This window comes from Schistocerca nitens, chromosome 2 (genome assembly GCF_023898315.1).
Source record: "Schistocerca nitens isolate TAMUIC-IGC-003100 chromosome 2, iqSchNite1.1, whole genome shotgun sequence".
NCBI lineage: Eukaryota > Metazoa > Arthropoda > Insecta > Orthoptera > Acrididae > Schistocerca > Schistocerca nitens.
In genome coordinates, this window is record NC_064615.1 from 1,021,712,576 (window position 1) to 1,021,731,932 (window position 19,357).

The following is a 19,357-nucleotide window of genomic DNA, read 5'->3' on the forward strand; positions in this document are numbered from 1 at the left end:
CCTGTGGAACCAAGTACCTGCATGTGATCCAAACTACGAATAGACTAGGGGTTTTCAGGCTATCACCAGTGCAGCTTACCTCACGGTATAAAGCAGCAGTTTTCTCCCCCTCCAACAGAGATCTGCTTCATTTTCTGAGACTTTTTCATTGCTGTCTCTTCTTAATTATTTCTTCTCTCACGATTATTGTTAAACTAATTTTGAACATCTTCCACCACGCTTTTTGTAGGACGACAGATCCTATGAACGTGTCTTGATTTTTCTTAATTCTTGCATCCATTACCAGGCGACTTCTCCGCGTTCTTAGCTCCCAGGCGAAATATATCTTGCTCTAGGTTTGTTTATTGTCGTAAACGACAGATCCTATGAACGTATCTTGATATTTCTTAATTTTTGCATGCGTTATCAGGCGACTTCACCGCGATCTTAGATCCCAGGCGAAATATTTCTTGTCCTAGGTTTGAGTATTACCGTTTCAGTTCCGTGTGTTGCTGTCTCATTAGTCATTACTCTTAAATGACAGAAACGTTTGCGTAACCCTCTCATTACGCGTGTTTTTATAGCTGCTGTCTCAGTTATTTCAGTTTTCCCACAAACTTTCTGGAGAGCGTACTCTGAAGAAAGTGGCACTGGCGCATTAGCAGAGAATTACCCTGTCTGTCTAAGAATAGGAAAAAGACATCTAGCTAGCCTCATCTAGAAGCGACAGGGATTTCAAAGCTGACGTTATGGTAACTAGTTCGAAGTAATGGCCTTTCACCTTTCTATCGTAGGCTGCTCAGCAGCTCTCTGGCATTGAAAAAGAAGTAAGCAACTACATCGACAACCGATTGTAATAAGGATGCCATTTTGAAGATTAGGTGGGTAGATCACGTAACTAATGAGGAGATATTGAATAGGATTGGGGAGAAGAGAAGTTTGTGGCACAACTTGACTAGAAGAAGGGATCGGTTGGTAGGGCACGTTCTGAGGCATCAAGGGATCACCAATTTAGTATTGGAGGGCAGCGTGGAGGGTAAAAATCGTAGAGGGAGACCAAGAGATGAATACACTAAGCAGATTCAGAAGGATGTAGTTTGTAGTAGGTACTGGGAGATGAAGGAGCTTGCACAGGATAGATTAGCATGGAGAGCTGCATCAAACCAGTCTCAGGACTGAAGACCACAACAACAACATCTCTTTTCTGCGAAGAGAGCAAGGAGGTTTTTTTTCCAAGGAGTGTTTTTTAAGGTACCGTCACACTGAAAACCAACTCAAACAAACTCTGTTGACAACTGTTTTCAGCTCAAGGTTTGGTTTAATTTTCAACTGTAGTCAACATTTGTTTGAAGTCGCGAGTCTCAACATCTAGTTGAGGGAAATTTTGTATCGAGTTTGTAGTTTATGGTCAGTGAGCAAAAACACGGCAGAGTTGTGTGACTTGTGCATGCACTGTGTTTCTCTTTTCGTCTGGTGTGTTTTTTCGACAGTGGCAACTCACGGGTCAACAGATCCAACAATTCAGTTTTTGTTAGAAACTGAAATGCGGAAACCTCTGTAGGATTCTTCCGATACTGCATATAAAGACAGATATAAAAGAAAATATTTGTTGAAAGAAGTTTCGGATGAAACTGGTGTACCGCTTGTGGAGCGTGAAAGGAAATGGGCAAATACGAAAACACAGCACATTAGTGAGCATTGTAAAATGGTCAAAACTAAAACTTGGTCTGGGTCAACGGAGATCTACGTTCCGAAATGGATCGTTTACGAGCATGTGAAGTATTTGGGAGACGTAAACAAGCCAGTGAGAAAAATATTTACAATCTTAAGTAAACTTACTGTAAGACTATTGGTCTGCATTTTCACAGAAATTTGTCTGTTTCTCTTGCCATATCATTTTGTCAAAATCTGATACAAAGTAGTTTGCAATTAATGGCTTACGTTGTTGATAACTAATGCTATAAGGGTTTGTTCAGAAGTTTTTAATTACATTTGTCTTTCACTCGATATTTATTGATTCATATTCCTCTTGCCATTTCTCTTTACCAACATCCGATAAAAGTAGATTGCCAAACTTACAACTGTTATATGTTTTTGTTTGTTGCAGTTGGTTTTTGGGGTGAAGGTACCATAAGACCGTTTGTGAGTCATCCACCGTCAAATACTGTTTTTTGTGATGTTTAAAGCTTTCCCGACGTACTGATTGATTTTTTTTTTTCTCTCTGGCGCTACCTTTGCTTCCGTTGTGCATTGCAGTGGTTGTGCGGTGGTATCTGTTGTAGAAATTGTTTGTTATTGTTCTCGAAGTTTACAAATATCCTTGAATGTTAGTGAATGTTTTCGAATCTTGTAGAATATTAACGAAATTTCTAGAGGACAACTTGGAACGGCACTGTCGCATTGATTCGCATTCCGGCAAAAACGTCTTACCGAGGAGTTGTGCTGTAAAGACAGAGGAACAACTCATCGAAAAGGTGTATCCGCTTGTAAAGAGAAACTATGTAAACAAAGATTAATTATATGAGTGAACAGTTTTAGTAAATAAAAAATGACTTAGTTCAAGTAACATATCAGCGTCTACATAATATCAAACTGATACTATGAGTAATCAAGACAAATGTGTAAACTTCCAAACGGGACTCCAGTTCATTATATTACCGCTACGCGTTCGCAAGAAAGCTTTTGAACAATATCGTTGAAGAGGAAATATTAACCGAAAAAGAGAAAGGAGAGCCAGTATTCATACCACGATTTCCACTCGTTTTCAGTAACTATTCTGCTTTAAAAGACTACAGTTTCGTTAAGATTAGAGTGTAGTATGACCATATCACTATCAACAAAGCGCGATGGCAAAGTTGCGATGTTACGGAATAAGTTTAAAAACATTGTTTTCCTCGCACGGACAACCACAAAACTTATTCGTCTTTGCAACTGAAAGAAAATATGAAGTGTAGCTTGTGGATAAGAAGTTAGATGCTATACAAATGACATGATTCATTTCACTTTTTTCCATTTCAGGAAGCAAATGGAAATAAAGAACAAAAGAAGCGGGTTCCATTCAGATAGTTATTGTACTATCGCGACAGCCACACGTTCGAACAGCTTTTAACTGCGTTTTTGCCGTTCGAGCGTATTTGTTTACCAGCGGAATAGTAGAGTGGATTGTTTACAGCGGAAATATTTCGACTGCCTCGCATTTATCTCGGAACACGACACGCGCTGCTACACAATACAGTACCAGTGATGTTATTTTGCTACACCGGTAAAGAGTGTAGTATTTAACTCAGTTTCCTGTTTTCATCCTGCAGCTGACGAGAGGTTAGCGAAGACTGCTTCCTGTAAGTCAGACCTCGATCCACACAGTATCACCAATTATTTTGACGTATTACTGCAGTTGGATTTCCTTCCGCGCTCGAGGGACGGACGTCTGTACTTAAAAGTGGAAAGTACAAGCCTCTGTTTGAGAAAGATTTGGTATCAGATAGTTCTTTGTGTAACTTTTTTGTTATTAGCGTCTTTACTCAGGGTCTATCAGTCAGTATGTTCTTACACATTTTCGGAAGAACATGTACAGTTTTTTTATACGTTACTTTGTACGTTTTAGATTGGGAAATGAGACACTGAAAGTAGTAATGGAGTTTTGGGGAGCAAAATAACTGATGATGGTCGAAGTAGAGAGGATATAAAATATAGACTGGCAATGGCAAGGAAAGCGTTTCTGAAGAAGAGAAATTTGTCAACATCGAGTATAGATTTAAGCGTCAGGAAGTCGTTTCTGAAAGTATTTGTATGGATTGTAGCCATGTATGGAAGTGACACATGGACGATAAATAGTTTGGACAAGAAGAGAATAGAAGCTTTCGAAATGTGGTGCTGCAGAAGAATGCTGAAGATTAGATGGGTAGATCACATAACTAATGAGGAGGTATTGAATAGAATTGGGGAGAAGAGGAGTTTGTAGCACAACTTGACAAGACAGTTGGTAGGACGTGTTCTGAGGTATCAAGGGATCACCAATTTAGTATTGTAGGGCAGCATGGAGGGTAAAAATCGTAGAGGGAGACCAAGAGATGAATACACTAAGCAGATTCAGAAGGGTGTAGGTTGCAGTAGGTACTGGGAGATGAAGCAGCTTTCACAGGATGGAGTAGCATGGAGAGCTGGATCAAACCAGTCTCAGGACTGAAGACCACAACAACTACTTTGTTATTTCGTGAAGTGTCAGTTGCGTCTTGTGATTTAGTTCCCTCCAGCAATGACTATAAGAGGTTTGTTCAAAAAATTCCGGAAGATTCGTAATTTCACGCCAGTAGTGTGTTGGAGCGAAACGCGGTTGGCATCCCTGCACACGCATGTTTAATGTGTAACTGCCGGAAGTTTCATTGTTGTTTGTCTGCCCGTTATTGTTCAGTGCAGTATTCAGTAGAACGTTGTGTCGCACAGTTTGCGAATTTCGAGCTGGCAGAGTTGGAGGGGCAAAGCGTCTGCATTAAATTTTGCGTGAAACTCGAGAAAACCTTCACAGACAAACATCAGATGATGGAAGTCCACGGTGATAAATGCTTAAGTCGTACTCGGTGTCTAAACATGGCTGGACGGAAGTTAAAGATGACCCTCGGTCAGGACTCCGTTCGACGTTTACCGACGACGCTCCAGGAACGTCAACGAAACTGAGCGTGCCAGTCGAAGACTGACTGTTCGAGAGGGTGCAGAAGAATGTAACATTTCATTTGGATCACACTGTGAAATTCTGGCACAGCGTCTTGGAATGCATCTTGTTGCCACCAAGTTCGTTCCACGGCATTCTGAGTCAAAGCCAGAAAGACCTTCGCCTCGCAATGTGTGACGAGCTTTTGAATCGCTCAAATGAGAACGAGATGTACCTTTAAGAGAATCATAAATGGTGATGAGACGTGGCTCTACGGTTATGATGCTGAGACCAAGTCTTCACAATGGGTCGGGAAAGGTTCTCCAAGACCAAAAAATGCTCGTCAGACCAGGTCAAATGTAAAAGCCATGCTGATAATTTTCTTTGACCTTAAAGGATTAGTTCATCATGAATTCGTGCCACAGGGACAAACTGTTAATCGATGGTATTTTCGGGACGCGTTGCGACTCTGCGAGAAAATGTGGGAAGGAAACGGCCAGAAATGTGGCGAGTCAAATCATGGTTCTTGCATCACGATAACACATCCGCACATTCGTCTCTGTCCGGCGTGACTATTGCACAAAAAACAAAATCACTGTCGCTGCTCCGTCCTCCGTATTCTCCAGACGTGGCCCCTGCGGAGTTTTGTTTTTGTTTTTTGTTTCTTAAGTTGAAAACACCACTGAAAGAACAAAGATATGCAACGATAGACGAGATAAAAGAAAATTCGCAGACGGCGCTTCGCGCGATCCAGCATAAGGCGTACCAAGACTGCTTCCGGAAGTGGAAACGGCGTTGGAAGCGGTGTATCAATTTTGGAGGAAAGTATTTCTACGGAGACCATGCACAATAATTAAACTTACACAAGGCTCACAGACATTGGTTCTTCTGCCTTATCTAGATTTTGATTCACGGAGATTTCCATGCCGTTTTTTCCAGGGATGAGTTGTTAACTGTACGGATAAAAACAATCTTGGATGAAGTTTAATCAAATTTTAGAGGCCTAAAACTTGAAGTATTTAGCTGACGATGTTAATTTTTCTACAATACCATCTTGTAATTTAGGTTTCTTTGCGAAGTTAGATCAGTGTACTTAAATTATTGCCGCACTAAGTGTTGAAGCAAAAATTCGGTGTTCTGTTTCCAAAGACCACTGTTTTGCATGCCAGATAGACAGGGCTTTCGTCAGGAAATTTGGTGAATTCTCACTTTACATAAAAAGGGACGAGTTGCTGATTTTGCGTCACTTGTCGAAAATGGAGGTCACGTTGTGCTGCTTCTTGCTCCGTTCTCTTCGCAGTTAGCCCTTCATTTAACCCAATTTTGTGGGTCGGTCCAGTTTTTTTTTCCGCTTTGTCGCGGGCCAAGGAACTCAGGTCGCGGGCGAAATCTTCAAACGTCTGCACTGAGAGATGTCGCGTATCAAATGTCAGAATCCTCAACGTACTCGAAAGTGCAACAATTTTCCACGAGCAGTTGCTTGGTCCGTTGACCTCAAGACTGCCCACGCTCAGGGACAAGCGCTTCTGTCAGGGATAAGCGCTTCTGTCCGGTTTGGTGCGATCCGAAATTCGGAACGAAAATACTCACAAGGCTGGCGATAAAGCGCTATCATCCAACGACGCGCGCGCCCACACAGCAAAATAAATTTAGGCTCGCTGGCATACTGAATGGCCAGACGCGTCGAAACAAACTTCATCGTCGTTTCCCTTGTAAAGATTAATTTCTCTTCCTACTTCCCCCCCCCCCCTTTCGAAACTTACCTTTCTCTTCTGATTGTGAATTAGCCGAGTGTCTTTCGTTCCTAGATCAAGGCAGTAAGAAAAATTCTGTTCTAAAGGGCCCCACATATTAGCCGACGAATCAGAGCAGTCTGTCCCTAGATGACGCGATCAGTCCATTTACAGAGTTGAATAGATTGCTCGGGAGCCAAATCGCACGTCGCAGCAATGGATTGCTAATCGCTCGCAGATTCCATGCAATCCGATGAATGCCTTGCAACTATTCGACCATGTTTGGCAATATTGTTGGCTGGTTGAGATCACTTGTGCATCTTCGATAAGTGCTGTTTCGTTTCGCTATTACCGCGTGGAGTAAATAACTTCTCGTTACTTTGCATTCAGGGAGCACGAATCACTCGATAGTGTGAAGTCAAGTGTAGTACTACCACATACATTGAGACATCATGCAAATATAAAAACATTGACGCTCTTAAATTTTCCAGTGATTAGCGTTTATAAGGTCGCACCATAGAAGAAGAAATTTGTGGAAAATTAATTAATGATATAATGTGCGGGCTCCGGCTTATTGATTTTAAGATAACCGTGAATCAACGCGTTATTAAACTTTTTAACTTCGATACAGAATGAGCATACTCATTTTAGAACTATGCGTAGTTCCCCCGCCAATTCGTATAATCTCATTCCCCTCACAGACTTCGGAGCAAAGCTTTCGACTTAGTTTCAACAAAATCTTTATTTAGAGTCCCTGAAAAACGTATATTCGTATGCTGAAGAACAACTGGCGTAAAGAAAAAATACGTAATTCGCTAATGCATCATATAAGAAATGAACGAGCCGTTGCGTACGTGACGTTAGAAAACATGCGGGAGCGTCATGCTTTTGTATAGCTGAAGACCGTATCGCATCCAGAAGTTTAGAGCAGGCTGTCATCCTGTACTGATGTCTAATAGCCGGTCGTAACATTGGAGATATGACTTCCGACGGATGTATTATGTATAATTAACGAGACTGAAAAAAAAAAAAGTTTTTAAACCGGAAAATTTATCAGACACTATAAAAACTTGATTTTTGCAGACCTCCGAAGTGAGTGCGTCATTTGTAATGTAATAATTGCGCTGTATTTATAGTGAGCTGTATTTTATAATTACAAGTATTGCTGAGAACATGATACAGTACGTCCATTGAAGACTTTTACAGAACAAAACTAGACGTTCGCTTGGCGCAGGCACTAAATGCCAGCAATAACATTGCGCAGTATTTCCTGACGCGGAAAATATTGAAAGTGTAGGGCTGAGATTAAGAGGTGGGGCAATAATGCGTATTGAGAACATCAAAATATATTGCGCTGCCCGGAAATATTCTGCCTTATGCGGGCATTACAGACAATATCCTCGCCAGTCTCTCGTGTGCTAAAGATTGTGGACATCACTGTGTTCACTGTATGCTTTGAAAATGAGTTCAAAACAAAACGAAAGCGTTTTATGATTAGAGACCTTCGCAATGTATAAATCACTACCAGCATTGTGGGATGTGAGGGCGGACGAGTGCAAAAACAGTAATGTTAAGAATAAATGGTACGATTTATTGCTCAGAAAATACGGGGGAAGCCCACGAAGGACGATGATGCTCTAATTATTGGGTGCAATAATTATAATGCAAAATTATGAAGTATACGTGTATAATCGTTATAATCTTGGGAGAACTTCAGTAATGTTGTTGCATGACACGAAGACGTCCGCAGAAATTTATCCAGTGGAAAGGAGAGGGGGGGGGGAGACTCTAAAATTGTCGTTTTTGATGTAAATGAGGTGGTCACTTCAGAGACGTATCGTGCCATAAAAACTAAATTTATAGGTGACACAAAAAGCATTATATTCTAGAGAACAGATGATTATATACTCAATATTTGTTACACGTACATTACTTCGATGCTTAAAGCAACAAAGAAATCGATACACAGCAGTTGCTGAAGCCATAGCGTTGTCTCACAGCGATCAACCGCGTAGTGCTACATTTGGTTAAATGAGCTGTTTAGCGAGATCTTGGGAAATCACTTCTAGAAGTGTATAAGAATTTTGTAATGAGTAAAAACGCCGTACTCCAGATTCCAAGGGAGGTAATGGTGGAGGCCGGTTGGGGGGAGGGGGGCAAGTATCTATCTGCGGGGACGCCCATGTACGTTGACAACAATTTACAGTAATGTATCAAATATTGTACCATCAATACACAAAAAATGCTGATAATTTCTTTTTTTTGTTCAATCTCAGTTCTCTCAACAAGTTGTCGTGAGTGACCTTCGACGCTCCTTGACCAAACGTTTCATCCACCGTTGTTTTCTCCTTGCAACAAGGTAGAATAATTATCACACCAGCAGCAGCGTCTTTATCGTCAACATTCCAAACCACAATATTATTGAGCAGTTTTGGGAGAACTCCAATAATATTGCACAATATTGTTGACTTTGATATACAGTAATTTAATATAGCTGTTACTGAATTTAAAATTTTCAAATGGTGTCATAATCTGCTCATTACGAGATTTAACCTTATGTTGAAGGACTAACACAATAAATCAAGAATTAAATTTAGAAATTATGTATATCTCTTAAGGCAGTGTTATGGCGCGCAAACTGTCCAAACTATATTCATCTCGTGTTTCATAACGGAAGCACTTAGCAACTTTGAACAAACTTTAAATAGACCTAATTTCAAATATTTTCTGAACTTTTCTCGCTTACAGCCTCACAAAATTATAAAGCGAAAATAGTTCATAGTTTACTGTTGGTGTAACACAGGGGTGTGCAATTGTTTTGGCTCGGGGGCCACATTGCGGAAATGGAGGTTAGCGGAGGGCTGCATCTTTTAGAATGATTGCATTCATTAATTAACTTTACGCTTTAGGAAAAGTATAAATTTTCCATAAAAACCAATAAATATAAATTAAATAAAATACTGGCGACTTTAATCAGTTTATTTATTGTGCTAGTTTCATGTCATCTACAGCTCCAAGGACATTTAATTTTTAATCAATTTAACTAGACAGATGTATCTTACCAATCTTTTCTACATTTTTTTAAATCATCAGTGAGACTGCTTATTGAGATTCTCATCACAGCCTGCAGGTTAATTTCTGTCAAAGAGTATCTAGTGGCCTATATTTACCCTTGTTGTTCTTAAAAGCTAGAAAAAAAAATTGTTCACAATATATATTTAGACCCAAATAAAGTTTCAGCAAACAAAGATTTGTAAAAGTTAGGTAATATCATAGCATTAAATATATCTTGCTCAGTATGATCTGACTGCACGTTAGTAAGTAAACGGAAAATGCGTTTGTGGTCGTTCCCACTGCGCCGTGTTAACTCTGTGCTGTTGTAGTTGGAGTCAGGAACGATGGCGGTCGACTTCCGGCTTGTTTTGTGCACCTACGTCAAGCATTCTCCGAAAGCCAATGGGCGTTCAGAAGTATTGTGAGCGCTCTGCTGTTAATGCCGTAGCCAATGCGAGCATTAAACTTGATCATCGTAGCGAGTTGTTTAGTGAGTTTCTATTCCATTTGTTGCGAACTGTCGACGCTGATTGTGGTGGTAGGTGATAAATACAGGGGAAGCAAGCGAGAGACTTAATTTGCGGGATATTCGCTTCTTCAAGCGGAAAGCACGCTCATGCGCGTGCCGCAATTGTCGTTTGGAATCGTCTACAATGCAGGCTTCCTCTATGCATCGACGTGCGCGAACTGTCATCGTTCTACGATGCAGTGTATTTCTGACTCGCGTGGTGGGCCACACAAAAACATTTACCAGGCCGCATGTTGCCCGCGAACCGCTGTTTGGCTCTGAGCACTATGGGACTTAACATCTGCGGTCATCAGTCCCCTAGAACCTAGAACTACTTAAACCTAACTAACCTAAGGACATCACACACATCCATGCCCGAGGCAGGATTCGAACCTGCGAACGTAGCGGTCTCGCGGTTCCAGGCTGAAGCGCCTAGAACCGCTCGGCCACTCCGGCCGGCTGAACCGCTGCTTGTACACCCCTATTGTAACATACTCGACTCTTAAATCGCAAACTTAATACTCTAGTATTAGTATAAGATTATAGTTTTAAATTGCAATTTAATGATTGCTTTTATAACTTACTTTTGCTATGGACATGCCTAAAATAAAGGGTTTGATACTATGCACTATTTGAGCTAAAGGTCTTGCATGAACATATGAAGAGCTTATCACTATTTTAGTTTACTAATTTTGTTTTCCACTTTTTCATCAGTCTATAGGTGAGTATTCCGAAACTAATGGAACCAACATTGCTAGGGTTTTGCGTCTTCAACTATAAAGGTTTTGCATACTCAAAGTCAAACATGTAACTCATGCCGGAGTGGCCGAGCGGTTCTAAGCGCTACAGTCTGGAACCGCGAATCCTGCCTCGGGCGTGGATGTGTGTGCTGTCCTTAGGTTAGTTAGGTTTAAGTAGTTCTAAGTTCTAGGGGACTGATGACCTCAGAAGTTAAGTCCCATAGTGCTCAGAGCCATTTGTAACCCATGAACTCATTTGTAAAGTAGTCAGATATTTGAAGCTGTTTTTTTCTTTTTATATGGGAGCTCGTTTCTTCAAAGAATCAGGCGTAGGGGGTGGTTATATTCCAAAACAAAGGTATTTTTAGCGAAGATAAAGCACTAAATAATTTAAATCAGGACTGATACTAACATTTTGTGCCACTTGCTGAGAAAATAATCACAGAAGAAAAAAATGATGATTTCAAAACTTAATACTCAGTGTAAAGAATAAGACATGTAAATGTTGAAACAAAATACGAAAGTTGTTGCATATGCACGTTCTACGTAATAAAATATAACGCAGATAAGAAGTAAAAAAAAAGGTCTGGGACGAGTGGGAGGCGACCGATTACCTAAACATGCAACGCAATGCCATCCAGTAGTGGCACTTTATGTTATAACTTACCGTTTGAATAACGGTACCTGCATCTGGGTTCAAGCCCAAAGAAGCTAGCACGGTAGTAAACCATTGAACTAGTCATCTCTAAGTGACTGGCAGCAAACAGTATTATTAATGAGTTTTTTTGACAGCTGGAAATCGCGTGCAATGCACACCTCGCCCAATATCATTTATACCAGTTCTATTGTAATCAGCTGACATGAGAATGATCGTGACCTTGCGTGTGCCACCCAAGACAACACGCTTCCGTACAACGGTCTTGACCTTCTTTTTCGCTCGCTGCAGAGACCTGTCACGAAAATGAGCTGCACGCCTAGAAAACTCAGACATCATCGGTTGAAGACAAATGAAAGGGCGTGTCCCAGCAAGGACACGCAAGCAACTGAATGACTACCTACCTGGCAGTGTTTATGACTGACACTATCTGATATGCGGAATAGAGTTTTGTGAAGTGCTTAGCACATCCGCAGTGAACTTTAGCTTGCAGATATAGGTTCATCATAAAGTTCGCTTATGGCTCTGAGCACTATGGGACTCAACTGCTGAGGTCATAAGTCCCCTAGAACTTAGAACTACTTAACCTAACTAACCTAAGGACAACACACACATCCATGCCCGAGGCAGGATTCGAACCTGCGACCGTAGCGGTCGCGCGGTTCCAGACTGTAGCGCCAGAACCGCTCGGCCACCAGCGGCCGGCAAAATTCGCTTATACACTCCTGGAAATGGAAAAAAGAACACATTGACACCGGTGTGTCAGACCCACTATACTTGCTCCGGACACTGCGAGAGGGCTGTACAAGCAATGATCACACGCACGGCACAGCGGACACACCAGGAACCGCGGTGTTGGCCGTCGAATGGCGCTAGCTGCGCAGCATTTGTGCACCGCCGCCGTCAGTGTCAGCCAGTTTGCCGTGGCATACGGAGCTCCATCGCAGTCTTTAACACTGGTAGCATGCCGCGACAGCGTGGACGTGAACCGTATGTGCAGTTGACGGACTTTGAGCGAGGGCGTATAGTGGGCATGCGGGAGGCCGGGTGGACGTACCGCCGAATTGCTCAACACGTGGGGCGTGAGGTCTCCACAGTACATCGATGTTGTCGCCAGTGGTCGGCGGAAGGTGCACGTGCCCGTCGACCTGGGACCGGACCGCAGCGACGCACGGATGCACGCCAAGACCGTAGGATCCTACGCAGTGCCGTAGGGGACCGCACCGCCACTTCCCAGCAAATTAGGGACACTGTTGCTCCTGGGGTATCGGCGAGGACCATTCGCAACCATCTCCATGAAGCTGGGCTACGGTCCCGCACACCGTTAGGCCGTCTTCCGCTCACGCCCCAACATCGTGCAGCCCGCCTCCAGTGGTGTCGCGACAGGCGTGAATGGAGGGACGAATGGAGACGTGTCGTCTTCAGCGATGAGAGTCGCTTCTGCCTTGGTGCCAATGATGGTCGTATGCGTGTTTGGCGCCGTGCAGGTGAGCGCCACAATCAGGACTGCATACGACCGAGGCACACAGGGCCAACACCCGGCATCATGGTGTGGGGAGCGATCTCCTACACTGGCCGTACACCACTGGTGATCATCGAGGGGACACTGAATAGTGCACGGTACATCCAAACCGTCATCGAACCCATCGTTCTACCATTCCTAGACCGGCAAGGGAACTTGCTGTTCCAACAGGACAATGCACGTCCGCATGTATCCCGTGCCACCCAACGTGCTCTAGAAGGTGTAAGTCAACTACCCTGGCCAGCAAGATCTCCGGATCTGTCCCCCATTGAGCATGTTTGGGACTGGACGAAGCGTCGTCTCACGCGGTCTGCACGTCCAGCACGAACGCTGGTCCAACTGAGGCGCCAGGTGGAAATGGCATGGCAAGCCGTTCCACAGGACTACATCCAGCATCTCTACGATCGTCTCCATGGGAGAATAGCAGCCTGCATTGCTGCGAAAGGTGGATATACACTGTACTAGTGCCGACATTGTGCATGCTCTGTTGCCTGTGTCTATGTGCCTGTGGTTCTGTCAGTGTGATCATGTGATGTATCTGACCCCAGGAATGTGTCAATCAAGTTTCCCCTTCCTGGGACAATGAATTCACGGTGTTCTTATTTCAATTTCCAGGAGTGTATATTCATTAACGCCATGTGGAATAAAATTCAGTGGAAATTCTGCACTTTCGACGCAAGTATTCACCGCAGAAAAACAGCCAATAAAGCTTATATGTGATGTAAATTCTTGAACATCCTTTTGAACAGGGGTACATTTTGAATCACGGAGCACCTGTGAAATGTGCAATTCAAGGCGGAGCATTAAATTTTATGTCGCAGATATGTACTGTGTTTGGTAAATAAAATGACAGTGTTATTGACGAAGCAAGGTAGTTTCACAATTTAAGCATACAAGACATTAAGTTTAATCATAGCAGATGTTTATTATATTCTCCGATTTCACATTACGCAAAACTTCACGGAGAGAAAAAACATCGCGCCAAAACTATAGTAAAACGAAAGAGTAGAGAATGAATTCAGCAGAACAGGTATTTATAGACGTTGTTACAAGCTGTTACTTGGTTTTGGAAAAGGACGACACTATTTTAATTTGCACAGTGAGTCTATTCTATATCTGGTTGAACCGGGAGGCAGAAGAAAAAGTGTGAAATCGGGAGAATTGGCAGATATAACTCTTTTTAAAATTAATCCGTCGATTTCCCAGTACTGGACTACAAGAAAAACGAGAATCAACTACTGACTTCAGAAACACGTGAACAGCAGATTCGTATGCAGTCTGCTGCCAGACAGACACACACACACACACACACACACACACACACACACACACAGGCGAGACACTGAGTTGCCCTACAGTATGTTTCATTCTGGCAGCGGTTCGTTTTGTCTCTATGCGCTGTGTATCCTTCCGTTATTTTCGTTCCAAGGAGCAGACGGGCGAAAATGTTAAAATGGAACACCAACTAACCTCTGTACAATTTCTGTTTCACACAGAAGACAGTAAAATATTATTCTCTGCTCTTCTACGCTCGATATTTTTCTACACGCCACTCAAGGGCGAAAAAAGGCGCTTTATTGAGATCTTTGCCCCATTTATTTCTTAATAATCAAAAAATAATGATTTCAGTAAAAAAATCCTTAACTTTTCGTGGAGCGCGTAGAACTGTTTCGTGGATCACCAAGTGCTCTGAGAAGCACAGTTTGAGAAACTAGCCTGTAGATGGATAAGTGACTAGGCACACTAATAGCAGCATCACAGTAGCTTTAAGCCTCCCCTCCGTTCTATGGAATTCAGTGTCAGAAACTGTTAACTATCTAACAAGGGAACCTCCCCATCGCACCCCCCTCAGATTTAGTTATATAAGTTGGCACAGTGGATAGGCCTTGATAAACTGAACACAGATCAATTGAGAAAACAGGAAGAAGTTGTGTGGAACTGTGAAAAAATAAGCAAAATATACACTGTGTAGTCCATAGGCGACATAGGCAACATCATGGACAATGTGAGCTCAGGAGCGCCGTGGTCCCGTGAGCAGCTGCAGAACGAGAGGTCCTTGGTTCAGGTCTTCCCTCGAATGAGAATTTTACTTTCTTTATTTTTGCATAGTTATTATCTGTCCGTTCGTTCATTGACGTCTCTGTTCACTGTAATAAGTTTAGTGTCTGTGTTTTGCGACCGCATCGCAAAACCGTGCGATTAGTAGACGAAAGGACGTGCCTCTCCAATGGGAACCGAAAACATTTGATCGCAAGGTCTCAGGGCATCCGATTCCTCCACAGGAAAACACATCTGATATATTCTATACAACACTGGTGACGGCATGTGCGTCACATGACAGGAATATGTTGTCGACCCACCTAACTTGTACACTTGGCGAATGGGTAAAAAGATTCTTCTACCTTGCCCGATTTAGGTTTTCTTGTGGATGTGATAATCACTCCCAAAAAAGTGATGAAAACATAAGAGTTTGTCACATAATCTGAAAATAAAAAATTAAACTTTTCACTCGATGGAAGATTTGAACCAAGGTCCTTTCGTTCCGCAGCCGCTCACGTTACCACGAGACCACGGCGCTCCTGCAGTTCCAGTGTCCTTGATGTTGCCTATCTTCCCATGAACTACTCAGTTTGTATATTTTGATTATTTTTTCACAGTTCCATACAACTTCTTCCTGTTTTCTCAATTGATCTGTATTCAGTTTTTCAAGGCCTATCCACTGTGCCAACTTATAACTAAATCTGAGGGGGGTGCGATGGGGAGGTTCCCTTGTAAGAATAGGGATAGTTCCATTCAATAAGCCTACATACTTCGTCCACAAAAACAGCCTAACGAGTCGGAAGTCATCTCAACAGGTTATGTCAGTACAGCCAGTAATTCAACTGAGGTGGCCACTCCCTTCAAAACAAAGAGGTGGAATCTCCCAGGACTCAGAACAAGAATGGGTTCTGTGTTGTTCCAGTTGTAGGGGACAAAAGTTTAACATGGATTCTGAACCATGGTGCAACTTGACATCTTCCACATTTAAATGTCCTTGCCATAGTGAAAGAGGTAATAAGTGTCAGAAAAAGTCATTGAACTGTCTGAGAATTGAACCCTGTTGGTAGTCTTGCACTGACCACTGAGGTGCGCGCGCGCACACACACACACACACACACACACACACACACACACACACACACTCTATAAGAAATAACATTCTTCAAAATAATCAACTTCATTTAAATTAAAAGTACTGCTCATTAATTAAATACTTTGTGTGTTGAATAACTGTTACAAGTAAAAATCATTTGTGTTTGTCGCAGGTGATACTGTACCTATGGCAGAATTGCCAAACCTGTCCTCCCCCGCCCCATCGGTGAAACCTCCTCTGCCCCAACAGTGAAATGGCCATACTGCGATTTTTTCTACACAGATTTAGCAAATTTTTTAATTCTGTAGGTTGGTTTCATATAAGTGAAGCACAGCAAAACATACTCTCAAGTAAGATCTGATAACAGAACTACTTGGGTTAAATATTTAGCACAGTGATTAGGAAAGCAGCGCAAGTCTGTCTATTGTAGCATGTATCAGAGATTATTCCACACTGGAATAACAAAAAAATGCCTAATACGTAAGTAAGGTCTTGCTCCATTCGTCTTAGGACACCAGACACTTGAGCATTGAAACTGATGACCAATGTGAAAGTATACATTAGTTTACAACTACATGATGGTTCAATGTAGTTGAACAGAGTACAATCACTGTCTATGACTTAACTTGGAGTTTGTGTAGCTGTCTGTAGACACAATGAGAAAGTAATACACTTCTGGAAAAAAATAGTACACTTGGAAAGACCACATCAATTTTGATCCAATGACAGCATATGCCACCTGGGGCACTGTACATGTACTGATAATGGTTTCACTATCATCCACTAACAGATAGTGTAGTGGCATAGCTACAGAGCACTATCTGTGTGTACCCTTTAATAGGCAATGCTCACAGCCAGAAGGCTCAGTGTGATGCAAATGTGCGAACCAAACAGCCAACCACAACATGGAGGCACACTTGTGCTTCCTATAGCCAACTGAATGAGTTTGAAAGGGATCAAATTGAAGCCTTCCGAATGGTGGGATGGTCCTTTTGGACCACAGAAGTTGGACATGGTATTTCAGTTATGCAATGATACTGGTATCTGTGGTCACATGAACATCCTCACACCCATAGACGAGGTTGTGGACACACGTATCTTCCACAGCATTGACTCATGCCATAGCATTGTTGTGCACAACTAGACAGGTGCCATTAAAGAATCAGTTGGAAAATGGAATGGCGCACTATGACCTTCAGCGATGAAAGCAAATTCTGCCTGCATGCAAATTATGCTTGTTTCCAGCTACAATGTGGTCTGGTGAGCGCTGCCTCGTAGAGTTCATTTATCTCGAGACACACTGGCCCTGTCCCAGGTCTTATAGTCTGGGACTGATAAGCTACAACTCTGATTCACCTTTGGCATTTCTGGAAGGGACAGTAACAAGCACTCGGTATGCGTAGTATGTAATTAGACCCATCCTTTTGCTGTTCTTGCAACAGGAAGATGATGTGTTCTTCCAACAGGATAATGCTCGCCCACATACTGAAGCTCAGTGTACTCTGCAAGATGTGCAACAACTACCCTGGCCATTACAATCTCCGGACTTGTCTCCACTTGGTCAATCTCTGGATTTGTCTCCACTCGGTCACGTGTAATATATGATGGGAAGAGAAGTGACTTGTGCGACTCATCAACTAACAACTCTTACAGTACTATGTGAACAAGTTGAGCAGGTGTGACGTAATGTATCAGAGAACAGTATTCTCCATCTGTATGACTGACTAGATACGAATCAGTGCCTGCATTGTCACCTGTGGAGGTTTCAGCATGTACTAATATGGTCTTTTCAGCATGGGTTAATAACTGGTACCTCAGAACCACTTGAGCTACTCATCTGTAGATGTAGTCATTTCATGTACTCCATATATGCACTGTTGCAACAATAAATCTTGAGTGAACTGGAAATGTTTAAAATGGCGCACTAATTTTTTTTCCAGCAGTGTATTACTGATCAACCAAGAAAGCTTATTTGTGACTTATTTTTTTATTTACACAGTAGATCATACCAACCAAAATGTGGAGCGGCAAAAATACTGGCTGGAAGAGCAAGTAAACTACAAAACCCCTCGAACCCCTCCAACTTTTCTCCTCAGTAGGCAGAAGTTGAACAGCTTGATTCAAATAGCATATTGGCTTCAGCTCCATCTCACCAAGTTTCGATAGTCAAGTTGCACCGGAAACTCCACTGTTGAATTTAAGTGAGCTGTGTAGACAACAGAAAGGTGAATCGAACACATTGTGGAATTTAACTGAGATGTATAGACAACAGCAATGTGAACCAAACACATTGTTTGCCACTTACTGCGCTAGCAGTAGATGTCTGCTTGGTGGTAGTAATTTGTGTATTAGGGTGCTGGGACAAGATAACAGTGTAGAAATTACTGTGCGACAACAGTGTGCATTTACTTTGTGGTCCTGAGGAACAGCTCCTTGTTCTTGGCAGAAGATATGAACAGGAGGGTTTCGAGAACGCAGATACATCTCCCGGTTAATTCTTAAACTGTCTTTCTTTCTTGCTTTTCTTTTCAGTCATTTACTGTACCCCCTCTGTACCTGCTCCCTCACAGGGGGCCTGTCTCACCACCCCATCAATATGACTCCGGTGCAGCTTGCAGCTTGAACCAATAGACTTTAATGTTGTCGTAAAAGATGTCTGAATTGATCACACTGTGACACACAAATTGCTGTAAACTTCAAAATACGTCATGCAGTTACAGATTCACAGACGGAAGCAACACACATTTACTTCCATTTTTTTCCGAACAGCTAAGCAGCAAAAACAGGTCCACATTTTATTTAGTAATGTTAACTTTTGTTCATTTATGCAGCTGATTCTAAATCTCATAACTTGCAGGTTGCTATGTGCAACATTGCTCACCATGGGTGACAGACAGTTTAGTCAGTGATGTCCTTCTTGTTCCAGGCATGGCTGCAACCATGCGAGCCTCTGTGTCGGTACTGCTCCTGGTGCTGCTGGCCAGCAACTGGGGGGTGAAGGCAGAGCTGTTCACAGCGCTTGCTGACATGGAGGAGCTGTTGGAGACAGAGGCCGTGCTGATGCGCACCCTCGAGGGCTACATTGAGGCACAGGAGGAGAAGATGCAGCGCCTCAGGAGGTACCAACAACTATTGTTTGTGAAAGTTACACAGCCTAAAAACGGTTAGAATAGTAAAATGCCAGCAGCATAATTGCACTACTACTTCTATGTGTCGCTAAGTATCAGCACACAATTAGGTAGTTAGATTAACTGACACCCAACAGCCATTAAGTACTTGAGAAAATGCATTATGCTGTTCATTATAAACTTGTATCTACTGGTTTTGGTCACAGGCCATCATCACAAGAGGTAAAGTGAAAATAGATCATCATACTTCATGTTCC

At 42.5% G+C, this 19,357-nt stretch overlaps 1 protein-coding gene across 9 annotated transcripts in view; it reads left to right on the forward strand.

The window, feature by feature from the left end:
- LOC126237366 (prolyl 4-hydroxylase subunit alpha-2) overlaps window positions 1-19,357 on the forward strand; it is an 840,261-nt gene that overhangs the window by 791,760 nt on the left and 29,144 nt on the right. For all 9 annotated transcript variants that reach the window (XM_049947442.1, XM_049947441.1, XM_049947446.1 and 6 more), the window contains one exon: window positions 18,899-19,091. In XM_049947442.1, coding sequence (XP_049803399.1) covers window positions 18,901-19,091 — 191 coding nt within the window. In that variant the 5' untranslated portion in view covers window positions 18,899-18,900. The remainder of the gene's footprint in view (window positions 1-18,898; window positions 19,092-19,357) is intronic.